The sequence below is a fragment of the Gopherus flavomarginatus genome, chromosome 1 (assembly GCF_025201925.1).
Source record: "Gopherus flavomarginatus isolate rGopFla2 chromosome 1, rGopFla2.mat.asm, whole genome shotgun sequence".
Taxonomy (NCBI): Eukaryota; Metazoa; Chordata; order Testudines; family Testudinidae; genus Gopherus; species Gopherus flavomarginatus.
Window position 1 is genome coordinate 126,247,345 of NC_066617.1, and position 21,970 is coordinate 126,269,314.

At 40.3% G+C, this 21,970-nt stretch overlaps 1 protein-coding gene across 11 annotated transcripts in view; it reads left to right on the forward strand.

Moving 5' to 3' along the window:
• SOX5 (SRY-box transcription factor 5) overlaps window positions 1–21,970 on the forward strand; it is an 857,385-nt gene that overhangs the window by 622,458 nt on the left and 212,957 nt on the right. For all 11 annotated transcript variants that reach the window (XM_050968476.1, XM_050968460.1, XM_050968468.1 and 8 more), the window contains one exon: window positions 19,989–20,075. In XM_050968476.1, coding sequence (XP_050824433.1) covers window positions 19,989–20,075 — 87 coding nt within the window. The remainder of the gene's footprint in view (window positions 1–19,988; window positions 20,076–21,970) is intronic.

Sequence of the window (21,970 nt, forward strand, 5' to 3'; positions counted from 1 at the left end):
TGCATTGTTTTAGAATAGAAAATTAATCACTTGGAAATGGATTGCTTATTGTGAAGCAAATGCAGAGTATTGTGCTTGTGATACATGAGAAGATCTACAGAAACTCCAGCAGAGGCCTTTAATGGAAAATCCACCCTGCCATCTCATTATAAGTAGAACACAGGGAGCCAAGTATTCCAAGCAGCAGAGAGAAGGTAGCATTATGAGGGGAAAAAATTATAATAATCAGTGTTAATGTAGCTGAGCCTTAGTCAGAGTACTGATTTATATTACAAGTAACTATCATGTTATCATAGAGACTCTTAAAATTTGGGTGTGGATTATAAACAGTTTGAATGTTTATCAGAGCAGGGCATGACATAACTTCCTCTTGGTGAAACTAGAAATGCTTAGTGGTCAGAACTGCTTGGAGTCCAGGGAAGCCTGCTCTCCTTAATTTTAGAAAGTACCACTCAACATATGTCTCATAATTTTAATCCCCCAAATATTCTGGTTCGGATTAGAATACAATATTGTATGCAGGATAATGCACTGATGACTCCCTTCGGTTAGTGTTTCCAGTTTAGTGAATTTTTGGAATCCACCTGGAGAGCCTACAGCAGGTGTGGAAGAATGAATGCTTCAGATGCCTCATTAATGTAATGTAGCTAAGAGGCTAGTGGTTTTAAAGGATTTTGTAGTAGCCTCGTCGTGAACTATCCAAACGTAATTCATATAAGATACAGGGCGTTTTTTATTCCTCTTTTTTTCCCTTTCTCCAAGCTATGAAAGCTTACTGAGTTCCCAGGTCATTGGTTGTAGGCGCTTTTCTGTGTCACAACAAACAAAAAATCTGAAATATTTGGCACTTTGGCACTGCATATAACTGGCACTCTTGTGGCTTCTCTCCCTTCCTCTAAGAGAAAGATGGATGGGAGAGGAGAATAAGGGGGGGAAACGGTAACACACTTTATATCTGAGCATAAACCACAAATGACACATGATCTACAGTCTCTCCAATCCCCAAAGTCTTGGTAAACCAAGTGCTCTACTTCTAGCTGATGCTTTAACACCAAACCTTTTGGAAGATGTTGCTTCCAATACTGACCCATGTGATTTTAGTGGTAGGAGAACGCATATTGCCAAATTTAGAACACACTCTAAGATAATGTGTTCTAGATTTAGTACAGAACTTGAAACTGTTGGGGCTTAGTTTCAGTTAAGATCTGGTAAAACTTGAATTCTGGACTGCTGCATCATGTTTCTTTATTTCATTTCCTTGGCTGACCTAGAAGCATGCCAAGAATTTACTTCAGATAAGAAACTTTATTATTTGCACAGTACAAGTTTCCAGGTGATGAAAACTCACATTTGTTACTTTTTCTCTGAGAAACAATAGTTAAAGTGAAAGAGATTCCCCAATGAAAAAAATAAAATTCTAGCAGTTTGGTGAAACACAAGGTGGTTCTTCCATTTTCCATTTGCTCTCTAGCCACCCTCTGATCATAGTAGGGGTAGTCATCTTGGGGAAATGTTTTTCCCCCTACCTCATCTCCTGATTTTTGGTCTGATTTTTACTTATCTTTTTGAATTGGCTTTTGAATTGGCTTTTGAAAAGTGTACAGACTTTTAGTATCTCACAAATGCTTAATTCCACTGGGACTTAGCAGATCCAGGTTCAGTTTGCAGCTCTACCACAGCCTTCTTGTCTGACCTGAGGTCATGCAGTCCCTCTGTGCCTCAGTTTCCCCATGTATAAAGAGGGAAAACTAATACTTCCCCACTTCACAGGGGTATTGTGAGGACAAATACATTCATGTTTGTGAGGCACCCACGTGCAGTGATGAGTGCCATAGAAAAGTCAATGCAATAAATAATAAATGAAAGATGCTTCACTGGGACGGGGAGTAAAGGGTGAACACTGGGGAGCCCATGTGTTTGTGGCAGAAAGGAGGATACCTTGTTATTCTCCCTGTGCCTATGAGGGAAGAATAGATTAAGTTTGAAGTTTACAAAGATATTGCTAATGTCCTGCCATTCCCCTGAAGCTGAAGCAGGGAATACAGTCAGTGACACCACTGTTGTATTTTAGACTGTTGGTTGTGGGGTATAAACTGGAACCTGCCAGGGATCCCAGAAAACCGTAAGCAATGGAAAGACATGGTTTTTGTTAGCAGGGTTCAGCTTCCAGTGTTGACTAGGTCTTATTCTATCCTAATTACCCATTCCCTGACTTTTACTTTTTTCAATGATCTGGACCTTAGTCTGATCCAAGTCACATGGAAATGTTCCACTTGATTTTAATGGGAATTAGATGAGACCATCTGAGTCCAAGATCCTACTCTGTAAACATTTTGGACTCAAGAAACAATAAGAAAGGTAAGCTGGATGAAAGTTTCCCAAAGACATGCAGTGCTCGGTGAAAGCTGGGAAGGAAATCCTGCTCTTTACACCAGGCTTATTTTAAAGCACTCATGTGTCTAGCAGGGGAGAAGGAGGGAGTATCTTTTGGTATTGTATTATTTGATGCCTCTGTGCATACAACCAAGAGGCTCTAGGTTTAGTCCAGTGGTTAGAACATAGGAGAAAACAGAAACCAACATACAATAATTCTTTCTTTCTCTTCTCTTCATCTCTGTAATCATTACATTTCACATGGTATTTAACCATCTCTTTTTCTCATTTATGTGGCTTGTTTTCCTCCTGAGTACATTGGAAAATGGGGAGAGACAGGGGAAACAGATCAGGCAGGGCATGCTTGTTTGGTTTTCCAGTTGCAACCCTTAAGACTTTGCTGAGAGCTGTGGTAATCAAAGTGGTTATATGATATACAAATTTACACCATTGGCTTTCAAGGTATATATTGTTTTCATTTATGCCATAGCATCTCTCCCAGGATTAAGTCATTTGTTGTCTTGGCATTCCCTTAACGCTTGTTCACAAAGGAGACTTTCTGAATAATGGGCCTGTTATCCCATTCAGCCTTTCTGATCTATTAAATTCCTTGTAAAACCATTCCACAATTACTCCATACCGCTGCCACCTCCCCCGGACCTCCTGTTCTCAGGCAATCTGGGAATTTGTCCTTGTCATTTGCCAAACATCTCAGGCTTCTTGAATCCTTTCCCCCTGCCCCCATTTAATACTGACTCTTCCCCTTTCTGTGCATAGTGTTTGTATATATAGTACATCTCTCTCTTTCACACATGCATACTGTACAAACATTTAATATGTGTATGTATACACAGCTCTCCATCTATTTTCTCTTTATATAGACAGACTGGTTAAAAAATTCTGCCTATAGAACTTGAACACCAGTTTCCTCATAAAATTCACAAACACATGGGAATCTTTGGCTGATCTTCTTTCAGAAGTAGATATGTATAGACAGAAATCTGTGTATAAACATCCAAATTGTCTTCACAGTACCCGTGTGAAAGAGATGTACTGTATATGAAGGGGAGAAAGTAACAAAAAGTTATGAGGTGTGATTTCAACATTAGAGCATCCATTGGCTGAGAGATTCCCTGTTCCGGGAGGTTTCAGTGTTAAAACAGATGAAATATGCTGGCATTGGTCAAGTTTCACTTAGAAATTTGGAGTTATATTTGAACCGAAAAGTCAGGAAGCAAATCCCACCTAGATAGAGACTGAAGAAAATGTTCACAGGATAATAAAATTGCAGAGTTTTGCACTCACCTACTGTTTGGTTCAACATTTTCTTCATCAGCATAGTTGGCCATTACTGGAAGTAGTTGCCCCACTGAACAAGAACTGCTGCTGAAACAGATTTCTCATTATTGACTTATATCTTACAGGATCAGTTTCCTCAGTCTAGATCCAGTTCCTCTGAAGGTTCTGTTTCCTGCATTCACAGGCCTCCCACTATTGGCCACTAACTTTGTTTTCCAGTGGAATCTAGCTGATGTGAGAGGTTATAGCCAGAGAGGGAAGGGTGCTCTTTTAGGCAGATAGATCCAATCCTATCAAAGGCTTTGCATATGAGGGCAGAGACCTTGGAGTGGATACTGTGCTCAGTGGGGAGATAGTGCAGAGACCGGAGACCAGTGCAGGCAACCTTGTTCTCTCACCTGCCCTCCCAACCACTTCACAGAGATGTTCAGCAACACGGGATGAAGGGGAGAGGTGATAAATCCTGTGGGACTCTGCAGGGGAAGGCTATGGACGTGGAGGATCAGTTGGTTTCATCTTTGAGGAAGGACCTGAGCCATTTCAGGGTGTTTCCATTTAGCCGGGAACTTCTTGTAGTCAGGTCAGGGGTATTTAATGATAAATGACGTCAAATGCCCCAGTGAGATCCCTCAGGATGAGTATACTGCACCGTCCTTGCCTATGGACAGGAGCTGATAAGCCATCAGCATAGGTGCTGGAAATAGGGGTGCTGCTGCATCCTCCGGCTTGAAGTGGTTTCCGTCATATAGAGGGTTTACAGTTTGGTTCAATGGCTTTCAGCATCCCCCACTATGCAAATTGTTCTAGCACCTCTGGCCACCAGAGCAGCTTGTACTTTCTCTGTACCATGCTCTAGCCTGTGGCTTCAAGGAAGGGAGCAGTGTCCAAGATACTGGCAGCTGACAGAGTTGTCATTTGAGGGTTGTTGGCTTTTTTTTGGTGCTAGTTTCTTAATTAGTTTACCTAAATACTGGGTGCTATTTACAAAATCGGTAATATTGAATGGTGGTGGTTTCTTCTTTTAAAGTGGGTGGTAGCTTCACTTCATCAAAGGAGGTGTTGACAGTCTCTGTGTCCCAGGTATTCTCTGTTCTCTTTTACCATCTGGGCAGGGCTGGGAGAGAGCCACAGGGCGTAACACGTCATTGCCATCAGTGCTCCCATACCTGCTTTTTAAGTGAATGGCCCTTATTTTTGGAAGAATGGTGTTCTGTTCCTGTCCTGTGCTTGGTTTATTCTTTTTGGTAGCCTACAAGGCCATCTCAGATGCAGGTAAATTAATTCTCTGTAGAATTAGGTAATTCCTTGCAGTGGAAGGTGTCATGTTCTGGGGTTGAATGGAGGTAGTCTGAGTTCACAAAACCATTAATGCTCAAGAAAAAAAATTAAGGGCATGATTATGCTGCCTCTTTGGCAGAGGAGAAATAAGACTTCTGCCTCCTTCATAGCAGTGACACTGCTTTGTAGAAATCTCTAGTGCCTGTGTTTGTATCATTTTGTATTTTCCACCAGTACAACTTGAGTGTTACTCCTTGCTTTTTCTCTTGCATGTTTACCTAGACTGGTTGGGTGATCTGTATGTGCAGTGATGTGAGAGAGGTAATTCAGTGGTAGTGTCTATAATAGTAGTCAGGGAGTAGCTGTAGTGCGCTGCAGCCTTCTACTCCTTGGCCTCTTTATTGGGTAGTGTTTGCATCCCTCTTTTTCTGTTTTTTCCATCTTCCCTCTTTCTCTTGATCTCCCTTTTCTTTAGCTCTGTCTTTCCTCTTCCCTCTCTCTCTCTCTCTTGATCTCTCCTTTTTTCCTTGTGCAGACCTGTTACATTAAAGAACCACAGATAATAGACTTCTGTTGGTTTCTCTTCACTTGTTTGGGGATGACTTGTCATAACTGCTATGTGGCTGCACCACTCGTGCATCCTGATGTCATTTCCAAACTCACGAAGATAAATGTTATATCAAAAGGAAACCCAGTGTATTTCCTCTCCCTGTTTAAACCGAAAATAACACAGTCCAAAAAAATCTATGAATGGTGACAAGTGAGAACAAACAGAACAAGGCAGATGGAATGCTGTACTTTGGTGGAGAAGCCTGTGTGAAAATCTTGGAAGATTATTCCAAGCAAATCCAAAGATGACATTTGCTTTAATAATTTTCTATTTAATTTGACATAATGATTTCATGCAAATATCATTTACATTACAACTACCATCCTGATTTATTGTGAAACTACCTGCACTTGAGAAGCTCTGATTTATAGTATAAATGTTGCCTCTTTTTTTATTGTTCATATCTTTTCTGGCATCTGGCAAACAGATATTGAGATTTTCTTTTCACATATGTTGCACAAGAGGAGTTCAGGATGTGTAGTTGTTTAGCATCAGGCATATGTGCTTTAATTCTCACTTCCAGTGGTAAAACAGTCTGTCATATTTTTAAAGAGACTAGAAATCTGAGTCTAGTGTGTATTTTCTTGATTTTTTTTGTTTTCTGTTCTTTATGTTTTTCATCCTTCTTATTGTTTGTATTATTTTGTTAACATCTCCAAAAGTATATTTTTTGAGTATTTCAGTAATATCAGTAGGCTCTGCTTCCGGTACAGTGGGTATATAATCCCACCATATAGCCCCTTTCACAACATTATTATGACAATTAAAAATATAAATGTATAGGGCCATATCCTCAGCTGGTATAAATTGGCATAGCTCAGTTTGGCCATAATATTCTGTATCAGTCATTTCTAGAATATTAAGTTAAATTTTTGATACCATGTGTTTTGAGGGAGCTCTACAAAGACCATATTTGCATGTGCAGGTGACTTGCTCTATTTGTACATGGAATTACATGATTTGCACGTTCAATTACCTGTTTTGCTCATGCAAATATATGGTTTTGCCCCCACAATGAATGAGTTTTCATTTGATGGAGCTTACTGTCTGTGCAGAGTTTTGACATTTAGGCCCCTTAATTAGCAAATATATATGTTTGGCATAAGAGAATCCCAAAGCATTTGTCCCCTGGCGGATAACATGTTTTGATTCATTATTTAAAGATCTTGTTTGCCACAAACAATACAGTTTTTAAATGTGTTCATTTCATGTTCACTGTAGGGAACTATAGTTTGTACTTCCGGTTTTATATCTGCCATTGTTCTCTGAAGAGGCACACATGGATGAAATGTTAAGATTAGTAAAGAAAAATAGTGTTAACCTTAACAGAGAGTCTGTCTTATTTATTGTCTAACATTGCAAATATCTTTCAAAAACAAATACTCTTAAAAATCTCTTTCTTTCTCCCTCACTTCCACATACTTTCTCTTTCACTCCTCACAATGCAACTAATGGCTAGATCTTGATTCAGCCCTCCCCACCCACACTTGCTGACATAATAAATTATCCAGCTCTAAATGGACAACCTTCATTAACTGTGCACTTTACAGAAAGCGCTAGCTCAGGAGCTATGCGCTCTCCCACTTTTATTAAAAGTTAAAATGCTCCTGGCTGCCATGGAAAGGGGAGGATGGGGGAGGCACAATGGAAGACAGTGCCGCAGAGCTAATAAATAAAAATAATAACTATTACCTTTGGCTGAGTGACCCAGGGAGAAGAGCACTGCCGAGCCATTTGTTGTTCCCTTTCACTTGTCAACAGCACTGGCTTAAAAGCCTTAGCCATTGTTCAGGGCCTAATAGCACCTGTTGGGATGATAGGAAGACAGCTGTCCAAAAAAAAAAAAAAAAAGTGTGGGGCGGGGGTGGAGGGGGAAGGAACCAGTGATTAGTCAAGTAACATGTACTTTCGTGCAGCTGCAGTGGGACATTTCGTGTCTTAAAGTAGGTGAAGCCTCCTTGTCCCCCACCTGCTTTTTCCCTGTGCAATAGACTCCTCTTCCCTGAGCTTGCTGACAAGGGTGCATTGTGAACCAGAGCCAAAAACCTACAGGAATGTCAGATGAGGAACTGATCTTTGTGTGGTGTTCTCTGAGAACAGAGCTAGTTAAAACAAAACAAAACAACCCTCAACAAGCGGAAGTTGTGCCTTTTTGAGAAGAGTAGAGATTTATTGTTTTACTCTTTTTTTAATTGTGCTCTTTCTTTGACAGCTAAGACTTTTCTCTTCTCTTGTTCCATGGTTTAGCATTCACGTTAGAAAGATGTAGGAATTCTGGACACTAATAATAAATTGTCTCTTTTCTAGCCCTGAAATTTGTGTGCTAATATTGTAACTGTCTTTTGGGAAATGTGGTTTAATGGCTAGAGCAGGGACTGGAAGGATATCTAGATTCTTGTCTGTAATCTACATGGATGCTTCTACGTACCTCCGGGCAAGTCTGCCTCTGTGCCTCATTTTTTCCTATATTTAAAAAAGGAAATTACAATGCATATCTTTTTAAGTGCTTTGAGATCTTCAGGAGAATGGTACTGTAGTGCCTATGTGCAAAGTGTTATGATGTCATTGATTATTATTTTAGTGAAATGGCTTCTATTTGCAAACATAGTGGAAATAAGTGTTGAATGTGGACTTTTTTTAAAATTCTAGCAATAGTGCTAGATACATGCTTTGTTGTTATTTACAATATGTTCTCATTTTTTAAAAGATTGTTGAGATTTTAACTTACTGGTACCCAGCAAGAGAATAAACAGCAGCAATAGAACCCTCAATAATTTTGTTTTAATATTCAATGTTAATATGCACACATATGTCCTGATGTATATTTTCTGTTCCGTACCAATCAGTTTGTAAAGGTGTCAAAAATTAGCAGAGCAAAAGCATAGCTCTCTGTTAGTATTAACTAGCTATTATGAGCCCTTAATTAGAAAATTAGTTTATTGGTGGTACTAATATGAAAACATTTCAAGGGAATTTATTTGCTTTGATCTAACTGAGATAGAAAGATAAAGCTGATGTGAGATTTAATGGTTTAAATTCCAGATGTTTCTGTTTTTTATGTTACTCTTGAAATAGTTTCTAGAAATATTAAAAATATCTCAGTGGCTGCTGAGTTATGATGCTGCTCAGTGGCTGCTGCTGACTTTGGTATACAGGCTTATTCTATCAGCTGTGTTTTGAGTAGATCACACTTTCACTTACAGCTGATTGGAATTAGAAAGGTATTAGAATGTTGCATGGCGCAGAATTTTTCTTCTTCAGTCCATAGGGAAGACATTTTCCCCATATTCCACTCTTTTTCTCACACATGCTCCCATTTGTATAATTGTAGTATTGATCAGAAAGGAAAATACTGGTCTTAAACTTTATATAGATGTATAATACTGAAAATTTGTTGTTTTGTGTTGTTTATTTATATCGTTTTGTAGACTGAAATGGAGATTCACTTTATTTGTTTTTTTTAAATATATATCTCTGAAGAATTAGACACCTTGTTGGGTTAATAGGCAGGTAGCATGCTTCCTCTTTATCTTTTAATGCCATTTATATATTTTGGGGGGCACTTTAGTCTTTGTCTACAGTAGAGAGGTGTACCAGTAGAAGTTCTGTTGACATAGAGCCAACCACAAAATGATATCAGTGGAGTACGTTCATACTCAGATGCTTATGTTGGTACATTCTGCCCACACGGCATGAAGCTGTATTGGCAAAAATTGTGTTGCACTGTAGGTAGGCATCCTAGTGTCTTTCATGCTGTCTTCAGGCATGCTGTCTTGTGGAAAATTGTTCCATTTGAGAACTTGCTGCTACTAACAAGGATGTGGCAGAGAGAAACACAGCTCCTTCCTACATTGTAGGGACATCTTGCTGTGTGTGCTAGGACACGGCACTCAAAGAGATTCAACTGAGGATGACTGAACAGTGAAGGCAGAGGCTACACTGTTACAGCTGTGCTACACAGAATAACTGCACTCAGTAAGAGTGGTGGCTTGGGACTGAGCAACGGGACCTGATCGTTCTGCAAACATCGAATAGCCAATAGTGACTCCAGAATTTTCACTTGCAGAAGGCTGCACTCCTAGGAGCTGTGTATTGAATGCACTGCTGTCCTGCAGCACAGGAACGTCAAGATGGAACCTGCCCTTGAAGTGGTGAAAGGAGTGGCAGTGATCATGTGGAAGTTTGAAACACGGAGTGCTGTCGGGGAATAGTCAATTTGGTGTTGGAAAACTTGGTGGTGGTCTGCAAGGAGATAAAATGAGTTCTGTCAGGATAAGGTCAAGTGCAGGAAATAATAGATGGATTCAAGGAGCAGGGCTTCCCTAACTCTGTTGGAGTAATAATTAAGACCCTTGTCCCCTAGCCTGTGATTATATAAACCAAAAGGGAGAGATGGTCTTGGTGGCTAGGCAGGGCTTGGTAGATCATTGTAGGTGTTTTACTAACAAATATATTGTCTGGTCCAGAAAAGTCCATGACATCCAGATTTCTAGAAACACTCAACTTATTGACAGTTGGAAAGCAGGGCCTTTTGTGAAGCCAGATACTAGGAAACTGCACAGATGCAAGCAAAGGTTTAATTGTTGCCTGAGTAGCTGCAGAATGAATGTGAAGTGTGCCTGTGGAAAACTGAAGGGCGAGTGGAGATGTCTCCTGACAAGGCTCAATCTCAGCAAGAAGAATAGCCCAACATTTATTGCTGCGCACTTAACATTGCATAGGGTGAGACCCCTATTGCCAGTGAGGATGAGTGAGTGGTCAGGCTGTCTGCTGAACTAAAACAACCTGAAAGTAAGTCAGTTAACAGTACCACTACCAGAGCACTTCAGGGGAGGTACTTTGACAGAGGCGATAGCCTGAAAATGTGATCATTTGTATAGTAACTGGTGGTATATTGTATTTGTACACTGCTTTCACCATTTTTTGGAATGAATTAAGATAATTTTAAGGAATATTTAATTAAATTGTGGGAGACTTGCATATGCATATATGTGAATAATAATAAAAGCACTGCTGGAGTATTTCTAGTTTGAACAGAAGCAATTGCTTCTGTACTATGCTGGATAGCTGACTTTTAAATACTCGTTGAATGTTTTTATTGATCTATGGGACCATTTTTGGCTATGTGAATTACTTTTTAGCACTATGGGCAGCACTACAATGCCAGAAATCACAATAAAGATACCTCAACGTTTAGACATGTATTTTATCAACATGCCAGCCATCAAAAAAAAAAAAAAATTAAAAGAGCTAGCAACTTACAGATGATTTTGCCTTTACTAACTACAACCCATAACTATGTATGGAAAAAATGCAAGAAGAAGCTGGATGTCAGTGCATCACAGATGACAAGACTTACAATCAAAACAGTTCTCTTTGTTCCCTGAGCTTTTGTCTACTGGAGTCGAGCACAGTGGGAACTGACTCAAAAGGACTGTGGGGAGGTTGGTGTCTCAAGGAGCAGAGGTGGAGAGGTATGATCCTGCCAGAGAAGGGAGCTGTTTATGAAGTCTGAAAGCCACCTGGGGACAGATGTAGCTGAACAGTTTTCTGTGATGATCCTCCCAGTGGACCTGGTGTGGAGTAGGGTCATGCGTACTATGGTGGGCTGATCAAAGTGTCTCTGCCTTGTAGTTTTTGGGAAAATCTTAAATGCTCTGTGTTAACAATCTTTTGTGGAATTGTGTCCACAGACCAAAAGCTGTGTGTAAAAATTAACAGACTGTTTCATCCATAGTACTGTACATGCTACAGTGTGCAATTGCATGGCTGCTGGCCCAGTCGTGTGTGTGTGTGTGTGTGTGCGCGACATCCTGGATTTTTTTTTTTATATTCAGTATCTCTCCCCCTGTGCCAGTTGTGCCCCATGCATGTGCTATGTATATCTTTGTGGATACATTTCATGATGCCTACATCTCAGGGGGCAGTGCTACCTTGACTGCAAGAGGAAATGTGTAGTCTTGAATTTCCAAACCTCAGTGCACTGGATATGTGTCTGTTTGTGAACTATGGTGTCTTGCAAAGCTTCATGTAATGCCTTAAAAGCACTGCTTGGTTGTTAGAGGATCATATATGTGAGTGTGCAAATGCTGTATGTTCTTGTAACCCCATGATAACAATTTACAGGGGAGGGATAACTCAGTAGTTTGAGCATTGCCCTGCTAAACCCAGGGTTGTGAATTCAATCCTTGAGAGGGCCATTTCTGGGGCAAAAAAAATCTGTCAGGGACTGTACTTGTTCCTACTAGTGAAGGCAGGGGACTGGACACAATGACCTTTCAAAGTCCCTTCCAGTTCTATCAGATATGTATATCTCCATGTATACATTTTTGTGGGGAGGGATAGCTCAGTGGTTTGAGCATTAGCCTGCTAAACCCAGGGTTGTGAGTTCAGTCCTTGAGGGGTCCACTTAGGGATTTGAGGCCAAAAAATCAGTAGTTGGTCCTGCTAGTGAAGGCAGGGGGCTGGACTCGATGACTGTTCAGGGTCCCTTCCAGTTCTACGAGATAGGTATATCTCCATATCAAACAAAAAAAAATCATACAAACTATTTATAGTTAATACTGCCTTGTTCACTGGTGCATTGAGAATGCTTGTGCAAGAATACTTGCTGGAGGGCGTTGGTATGATGGTGTGCAGATGGACATGGGGTGAAGAAATGGTGGATAGATGGCAGAGTGTGTTTACAGCTAGATTAGAAGGAAAGGATAAATGGGTTCACACCATGTTCTCCATTAGCTCTTTCCAGGCAATGCAAACACAGAGGCACACATTGCCAAGAGTTACGGTATATCAGCATACACTGTAGTTTCTTTAATGCCTTCCCAGATTCCCCCTCTTTCAGGGATGACCTTTATCGGCATGTGACATTCAGACTATCTGGAGGTCCAGCTGGATTTTGGACACCATTCTTTACTCCACCTTGTTGTCCACTTGCTGGCCAGTGGCAGACATGCTCCCCTCATCCACTGCTCCACAAGGGCTTCCTCCTCCTGTCCTGGACATGAATTGTTCACAGTGGTTACAGGGGAAATGATAGTGTCCCTGGTGGATATAGCAGCCAGCTGGTTATAAAAGACACAGGTCATGTAGGGAGCTCTGGAACTCATTGTTCTCCTTCACCTTCTGGTGGTCCTGCCTCAGCTCCTTTCCCTTTGCACAGCCCTGGGACTTCTCTTTGCAAGTTTTGAGTTTTGCTGTTTCCTTTGCCTTGTCACTGTAAATAGTCTTGTTCCTATGGGAGTGCTGCAGCTGAGCCTGCACACACTCCTCTCTCTACAATGCAAGGAAATCGAGCATCTCCTTCTTGAACTAAGCAGCAGCATAGGACTGAGAACAAGGAGCCATGCTGTCAGCAAATAATCAGCAGGTAACAGCAACATATATGGCTGTGTAGACGTTGCTGGTGGGCTTCTAGTCATTGTGACCCCTGGACAGTGGAGTTCAAAAGTGCTTCTAGACAGGTCACTCCTGAAGGGAATGTTGCATTGTGGGATTGCAGCTGGAGGACTGCTTATGGTACCCGTGCATTCACATTGTCACTATGCTGATAAAACTATAATAGCTGGAGGTTTAGGTCACTCCAAAAAGAGGAATAAGTAAGTTGGAAAATGTGGAGAGTTTTTTCAGTAAGAGACAAAATTAGACGTGGATGCTGCATTCCAGGCTGTGCTGAAAATAATGAGTGTTAGTACAACTTTTTAGTGCAAACTAGGCCTTAGAATTCAATTCCTTTCTCACAATGAAACCATTGCCGTAAAAGAAGGATTTGGAACAAATATGTCAATGAAGCACAGTTAAAGCTCAAGTAAACCAAGGACAAGGTATTATGGTATGCATAGTTAGCCCACAAGAAATTGGTTTACAAAGGTCGTTTTCTGTTCATTTCCTTAGGTCCTTTATTTTTTTAATACTTTCAGAGAAGCTTAACATATACACATGCTCACCTACACAAACGTGTGTGTGTGTGTAGATACATACTCAAATTGAACTGGTTTATAGACCCTACTGCACTGGAGAGAATGTGGTTTTATTCCTGGCACTGCAGCTCCAATTGAGAATTACTGGATGCTGGCATGAGTCTCCAGGTCTCATTGTTCCATCTGAGGGAGTCTGTCTTGAGAGTGTTTGGCACCAAGGAGGGAAAGGAGGGAGAGTTCTTGGGAATGAACATGAACTGAAAAGCCAGTATGCTGCTGTAACAATGGCTGGCACAGTTGGAGGGCCATTCTCTGTTGAGTATTGCCATAGGCATTGATGCGAAGCAGCATATGCAAGCAAAAGAGGCAAGGGTCAAAAAAGGGAAAACAAAATGCTGTGTAAATATATTACCAAGGACATAATGACTGATAAACATACAACCAAGAAAAAAAAATTGCTGTGAATTAATCTGAATTTCAGGTCAAAGGACCCTGTTCATCCACATTCTTCTCTTTTGCCACTATTTATTTTACAATTTCTGTTCTTCTTCCCATATTTTGTTCTCTTTCTCTTCCCCTGCCCTAGCCATAATCCTCCATAACACTTAGCATTAATGGAGTGCTTTTAATCATTGAGAACCTTTGCAAGTATTAACTTCACAACACCCCTATGAGTAAATACTATAATATCCTGACTATTCTGTAGGTGTATCACTGCTATCTATAGAACCAGAACTAGTGTGCTAAAGGCTAGATTCACAATGGAACTTAGATGTCTAGAACATCATTGGGATTCACAAAGCCTGAGTTAGGCTCCCTATACAATGAATGAGGAGAGATAGGCACTTCAGAACAAAGTTCACAAAAGCCAGGATGCCAGGTGGCTCTTCACCTAAGCTAGCCAGTGGGAGATACTAAGCCTCATCCCTCTCACAGAGATAGGTACTTAAGTGTGGGCTGCAGGGAGGCATGTCCCTTTGCTCTGAGATTCTCTGCTGCAACCCCTCTCTCGGTGTTAGGTGCCTATGCTGTTTTTCCTAGAAGCCAGATGGAGAGGGTGCTCCCTCATAACTTAAATAACATAAATAACGAAAGAATCAGTAGGACAAAGAGAGAGTGTGCAATGAGTCTGTAGCCTGATAGGTTGAGTACTCACCTGTAAAGTGGGAGACATTTCCAGCAGGGGTACCAGAAAAAGGGGGGGGAAAGGGCCATGGACTTCCCATTTTTTGCCACAGGCCAGCCCCCTGCTCCTCCTCTTCCTCGTGGAAGCTGGAGCCCAACCTGGGTAAGAACGGCCCAGGGTGCTCAGGCACAGACCTTCCATCTGCCTGGGATGGGAGGGCCTGAGAGAAGTCCCCAGCCTGTGTGTCCCCCACCAACCCCCAGCCCCTGGCCTGGGGCAGAAGGAGGGTCCTCAGCTCCCCACAGCTTCTTGGGCGGCTCTTACCATGGCCCGGCTGCGGCTTTTCGGCCCCTGAGGCCCCACCACCAGGCTAGACGCTGGAGCCGGATCAAGGTAAGAGCCACACATCCTCCACCTGCCCCAGGCTCCCCAACCTGGCTCCGGCTTGGCGCGGGGGGATAGGAGGAAGAGGAAGGGTGGGGGTGGGGCCAAGGAAGGGGCGGGGCCTTGTGCCCCCCCCCTTTAGGAAGAATCCTCCTGCCTCCAGTCCCTCTGCTCCAATGACTCATCTTAAATTATTTATTCACAGTGAAACAGCTTCAACAAGAGAGACTGAGGAAGTCCCACATCACACTGTCCCTTAGCCATGTGATTAGGGCATGCTCATAAGAGGTCCCTGTTCAAATCCCTTCTCCCCCTCAGGTGGAGGAGAGATTTGAACCAGGTAAGTATCTTAATCACTGGGCTAAAAGGGAGGGTGGTGGTCCTCCTTCCATCCATTTTGTGTAAGTTCACCTACAGGGGCCTGATCCAATAGCTAAGCTCTGAACATGTTTACTGGATGTGGGCCTACAGACAAGTCAGGTGGAGGAATGCCTGTCTTTGTGAATTACTCTGGGGCTCAGGGGTCTGGACACCTGGCATCGGACTGCTGTGTGCATGTGAGAGGTACAAAAATATAGGTGCGTAGCATAGATGTAGTTTGACATATTTGCAGAGGCAACTCCAGTCAGGCAATGTGGCTACATGTGGTGAGGCAAATTCTGCGCCTACCCGAGGTTTGCAGTTTGGGGGGGGCAGTGTCTCCTGCACCCCAAACTATACCTGTTGTGCCTCGGTAGCTTTTGGTGCCAAGTTAATTTAGGCACCTGTGGGGTTTGATGGCAGCTGAATACGATTTTTATTAATCCCAGTGGGGCCTGATTCTGGGGTTTAGGCAGCTAAAGAAGCAGTTTGGTGCCTAAGTCTTTTGTCAGGTTTCAGAGTAGCAGCCGTGTTAGTCTGTATCCGCAAAAAGAACAGGAGTACTTGTGGCACCTTAGAGACTAACACATTTATTTCAGCATGAGCTTTCGTGGGCTACAGCTCTAGCTCAGTGGTTGTCAAACTTTTTTGTATTGGTGATCCCTATCACACAGCAAACCTCTGAGTGCGACCCCCCCATCCCCCTGTATAAATTAAAAACACTTTTTTCTGTATATAACACCATTATAAATGCTGGAGACAAAGCGGGATTTGGGGTGGCAGCTCGTGAACCCACATGTAATAAGCTCACAACCCTTTGAGGGCTTCCAACCCCCAGTGAGAGAACCCCTGCTAGCTCTGTGTGTCATAGGGTCTATGTTGCTAATAGTTAACAGAGATTTTCTTTTAACTCAAGTAGATGAGTCCTGTGTTCCTGAAGAAGGAAGAGTTAAGCACTATCGCCTCTGTTACTGAGAAGATGTGAATGAGTATGGCATACAGCGTAGCATATCCAGCATCTGTGTTTGTACAGCACTTAGCATAATGAGGTCCTGGGTCCATGACTGGCAGTTGTACTAGGTGGCTAGAAATTGTTACAGTATTATCCCCATTTTACAGATGGTGAAAATGAGGTAAAGCTGTTCAGTGATTTCCCAAATCCATGAAGAGAATCCATGTCAGAATAGTGATTAGAAGTAGCAGTTGCCAGTTCTCAGTCGTGTGCTCAGATCACTAGACTGAGTCTAGCTTTATGGTTAGTACACATTGCATGAGTACCCATATGTAAATATGTAAACTTTCTAAATTGCACAACGTATGTCTGTTTTGCAAACAATTTATTGTAATTTCTTTTCCCAGTATATTTGCTCCTCCTGACAAAATGTGTTAGACTTTTATTTAGTTTGTGAAAGTTTCTATGGTTGTTGCTTTTAGGACAATTATGTTTTTTAATATTTATCTGTTTCAAATCTGTTTTTATAGAGTGGATATAATACATAAATTCTAATCGGTTTAAGATACAATATGTAAACCTTTCACAAACAATACTCAGAATATATGAACAGGCCATATTACATTATTGTGTAACACAATATAATCAAACTATAATTTGATATAGACTTTCAGTTCTTCCTTTTGAATGGGGGATGGCCATCTATTGTCTCTAAAATCATAGTATTCTTTTTTTTTAAAATAAAAATATTTGCAGGCTGTAAAAATAGCAAAATTCTGTCAAAGTGCCTCATGTGACAATTGCAGTTCAAGTCAAAAGAGGTTTCAAACTACTTTAGTACATCAATTAAGCATGATTACATGTATCTTAAACAAAAAAATCCATATAGTATTATTTTAAATAGTTAACTTTCAGTATTTCAACGGGGAAAACACTTATTAGATCACAACAATCTATTTTACCCCCTCAGCATTGCAGAGGGGATTATAATTGTGTTAAATTTTCATATTACTCATATTTACACATTAATGAACAGATGCATTGTTACTATTGGGATTTTGCCATTTGGCCTTTCCCATCCCTAATCATGAATTTCCTACTGAGATCTTTACCGTTCTAGCAGAAATTCAGTCATTGATACATGGCTGTCCATTGAATTCATTAGTCTTAGCTTGTTTGTTGCAGCTCTTCGCGAATTTCCAGTAGAGTCAGGTTGCAAGAACAGTAATTTGTAACATGAGTTGTTTCATTACAGTCAATAGAATTTTATTGACAAAATAAAACAAAAAAAAATCCCTAAAAGAATAGCATTGGTGTAAATCACAGCCACTCCTATCCTGGTTTATGCATAGAAAGTTAACTATGATTTCTGATCAAGCACCTTCCAATAACACGGTCATGAAGGAGCCATTCATTTGGAGGGACTATTTGTTACAAGGAGGGTAATTGTACTATGTTGCTGTGTAGCTGAGCTGTGTCTCTGCTTGGTAGTTAATACAGGGGCCTGTAGTGAACCTGGAGTGTTCTGTAGGCTTCAGAAACCAGGCTACTGTTGCTTTAACTCTCCAAGTTAGACAGAAGACTTCTGTTTCTTTGCTAGCACACTACAGCGCATATTTTGTCTAGCTGCAGGGGAAAAGCTTTGTCATGGACTTTGCTGACAATAGACTTAAAAGTAAAACGGTCTACTTTTGGTGCCTGGAGGTTCTGTAGCCTATTGTTAGTTCACAATGGATTTCTATTGCTGCATTCCTGCTTTGCAAAGGTTTGTTAGCTTTTAATGACTGACAGTCCTCTATTGCAAATACCGCATTGGCACTGGCCTGTTTACATGCTACTCAAGAATTTTTGAAAAACACAGGAAAAAAGAAAACAGCAATGTTTATTTGACCTATTCAAGATATGTTTTAAAAAATGGTTTCCTTCATGAAGTGTTTACTGGGAAAGTACAAACTTTGGAAATATTTGTAAAAGTGTTTAAAGCACAGTGGAATCTTCTTATCATGAACTCAAGAATGGAAATATTAATGTTATAACGTTAACATGCAGCTTCTCATAGCTATTTCATCGTGATCTAATTGTAATTTTTGAACTTGTAATTAAATCTTTTATTAATGTAGTTCTTGTTATTACAAAAAAGTTAGACTAAAACTTCATTCACCCTACCATTTAAAGAGCAGAATTCCTGTAATTGTATGTTTTTTGAATATTAAACTGGAGACTGAACATTTAGGGATGGTGTATGTGAGAGAGATTATATTATATTATATTGTTAGTTTATGAAATAAAGATTTTGGATTCACTTTCATTGTCCATAAATCCTTTATCAGGAGAGAATAAAATATTATATTATTGGCATTTTGAGAGAGAAAGAAACGTTTAATATGGTTTTATTGAAAACTGCACACAGATTTTGTGACACTGATTCCTGAGAGCTTTAAGATAGGGGCTCAAGAAGGTTGGCAAAATTAGCCAAACAAGATAATGAAGGCTCCTCATAAAGCTTTTTACTGTGGGGAAAATTAACCAGTTGCTAATAATTGTATGGTCCCTAGGCCAGACGGTCCCTTTGATAAGTTAACATGTACTCCTTTTATGCTCCTGGTAGGGGGTAAACAAATGCCTGAACAAATACAAATACACATAAACACAAATGTGGAGAATAGCAGTATATGTCTGAGATCCAGATAATAAGTGTGGGTATTGTTATTTAGATGGCACATACTGGGACACTTATCTTTTAGTACACTCCATTTTCTAACTGAATGCAGTACTAATCGTGGGATTGAAAGCCATTGTAATTGTGTACCCATCTAAATGCTGACAAGAATATACAATTACATTGTTTGGAACTGAGTTTAATGTTCTCTGAATTTTATTAGCATTTATATTTACTTATGCATTAAAATTCCACACAAAAAAGAGGTCAAAATGCAAGAGTTAGAGACATAAATGTTGGCTGCATCCACACCCTCAGTGTATTTTCCCCCGAAAATATTGAACAAATATATTTTATTATAAAAAGGAACTGATAGAAATCTGAAATAAGAAAATAATGGGTTTCCATTCTAGGCAATGCTTCCCCCTGCCTCCCCTTTTCTGGATTTTACACTTTTTGTAAAGCTTTTTATCACACCAAACTTTTTATTATTATTATTTACAATGTCTGAATATGTGTGTTACTGGAAAATCTTTCCACGGTGTACTTACCACCACACGATGTTTAAACACACATTATAAAGTGGATGTAATTGTAAACACACAGAGGGACATAATTACATGTAGCAGATTTAGGAGCTTATTCTTTGCCTTTTTTTACTCTGCATTTTCTCAACATAATTATTTTTTGACTTCAGACTAACATCCTGAAATTGACAAGCATCCATTATAAGCAGGAACTTGTTCACTAAATTGAAAAACAATGAATTGCAGGTTTATATGTGCCCATTGTCATACAGAATTACTATGGCTTTGTTCCACAAGAGGAAAAAGCTAATGATTTTGAAACAGCAGGTGACAAAACACATTCTCCCCCCCACCCTTCTTCTTATCACTTTGTTGATGAAGTCATTACGAATTGGGGCCCAGAATAGGGTTGGCCTTATTTTTAGCAGATAGACTTTTAATGAGTTCTATTGTGGAGGCAGTCATGTTGATTTTCTTACATTTTTTTCTCTCTTCACTCAGAAACTCCTAGTATTGAAAAGCTACTATCAAAGGACTGGAAAGACAAGCTTCTTGCCATGGGATCAGGGAACTTTGGAGAAATAAAAGGTAACATTGTCACTGTGATCCTACAGAGTTAAAATGAAACAAAAATAAAATGTGTATATATAATTAGCATTATGGAATTTCTTCATGTTTTTTGTTTTGTTTCTCATTTCTTTGTTTGTTGGTAGTGTACAATCTCCTTGTGTGTTTTTTAATAAACCATGGTATGTCCTAAATGAACAAGCCACTTTCATTTATGTAAGGCTTTTGTTCCATCTTTAATTCTATTTTTGTCAATATAAGGGGAGTCTATTATAGGATTCATATAAAACCCAGCAGACATTTTCACAGTTCACATATTACCATAGTGTTTAGCATCCATCTACAGCAGGAACTATACATCTGAAATCGGAAGATCTGAAATGTTTGCTATTGGTGCAGATGGTGATAATATTGTGCAATAGATGAAAGGGCAAAGTTTTTGTAGTAAAGCATGTTCCTTTAAAGTCCTGCTGTAGAAGGAAAATGCAAAATGTGACCATTATTCAGCAGTAGTACCTTCTGTTTTGCCAAGATATTTGCCCGTTTTATATATGTGAGGTCACTTTAGGAAACTGGTAGTTGTTTATTTATATGCAGTATTTCTGTTCAAAATAAGTGTGTCAAACTTGATGTAAATTCAAAAGAAGCCTATGTTCCCCTAAAAGAAAACAGTGTGAGACTCCCACTTTGTACATGATAGTCAGAGGGGGCTACTGTGATCTTCTAATCTGACCTTCTGTATAACAGAAAACTGCCCCACATTGATTTAGATAAGTTCATGAAGGATAGAGCCATCAATGGCTATTAGCCAGGATGGACAGGGATAGCATTCCTAGCCTCTGTTTGCCAGAAGCTGAGAATGGGTGACAGGGGATGGGTCACTTGGTGATTACCTGTTCTGTTCATTCCCTTCCCTCTGGAGCACCTGGCATTGGCCACTGTCAGAAGACAGGATACTGGGCGAAATGGACCCAATATGGCCGTTCTTATGTTCTGAATCCTGTTTGAACTAGAACATATCTTGCACCACTTACATCAATGCAAAGCCAGAGCAGCTCCATTAAAGTCAATGAAATACACCAGTGTAAAAGTGGTGTGACATCAGAATTAAGCCCTACTTATTTTTAATAGACCTAGTTTTCTGCCATTGTTTTACTCATATTGGGGCAAACCCTGAAGTCCTTATTCAGACACATTCCCAAAAACTTACTCCAGACAGTTTTAAAGACCTGTTGCACAGTGCACTGTAACACTCAGTAAAATGTTGAAACAAAAGCTGTCAATTTACTCTAATCCTAAAAGGCAGTCAGAGAATAATTCATAGGTTTATATTAAAACATAGTATTTTATTCATATGTTCCTTTCAGCTTGTCACAAATAAGCTACCGGCATTAGCTTGCTCCAGTCCACCGACTTACACAAGAGGGAAAGTATGCTATTTGCTCCCCCCAACTTCCCTAGCTAGGGATTGTAACTCGTATGAGTCCAGAATAAATATACGCATCTGGTACACTTATTTGATAACTTGATGACCAAACACAGCGCTTCAGCACTAAGAAGCCTGAGATATTACTCTTATTATAAGTGGGCCAAATTCTGAATTCCTTACTCAGTCTTTGCACATGCAAACACACTTGAGCACACTTTTCTCACATGTGTGAGTCAATTGGCCAGAGAGGGCTATTGCTAATATCTCGGCTTATGTGTGATTAGTACATATTAAAAAAGTATATTATTTAAGTAACCCCACGATGTGGTGTAAACTGATTCATTAATCTTTAAGGCGTTTCAGGCTGAGGGTCCATAGATGGCTTTCATTTCAGCTTTCGATGTTGTGTTGCTGCAGCAGCAACCACAAGCTCTCTGGAACTTCTTTAACCCTTGAGATGCTGGAGTTTTAAAAAAATTACTCCCTA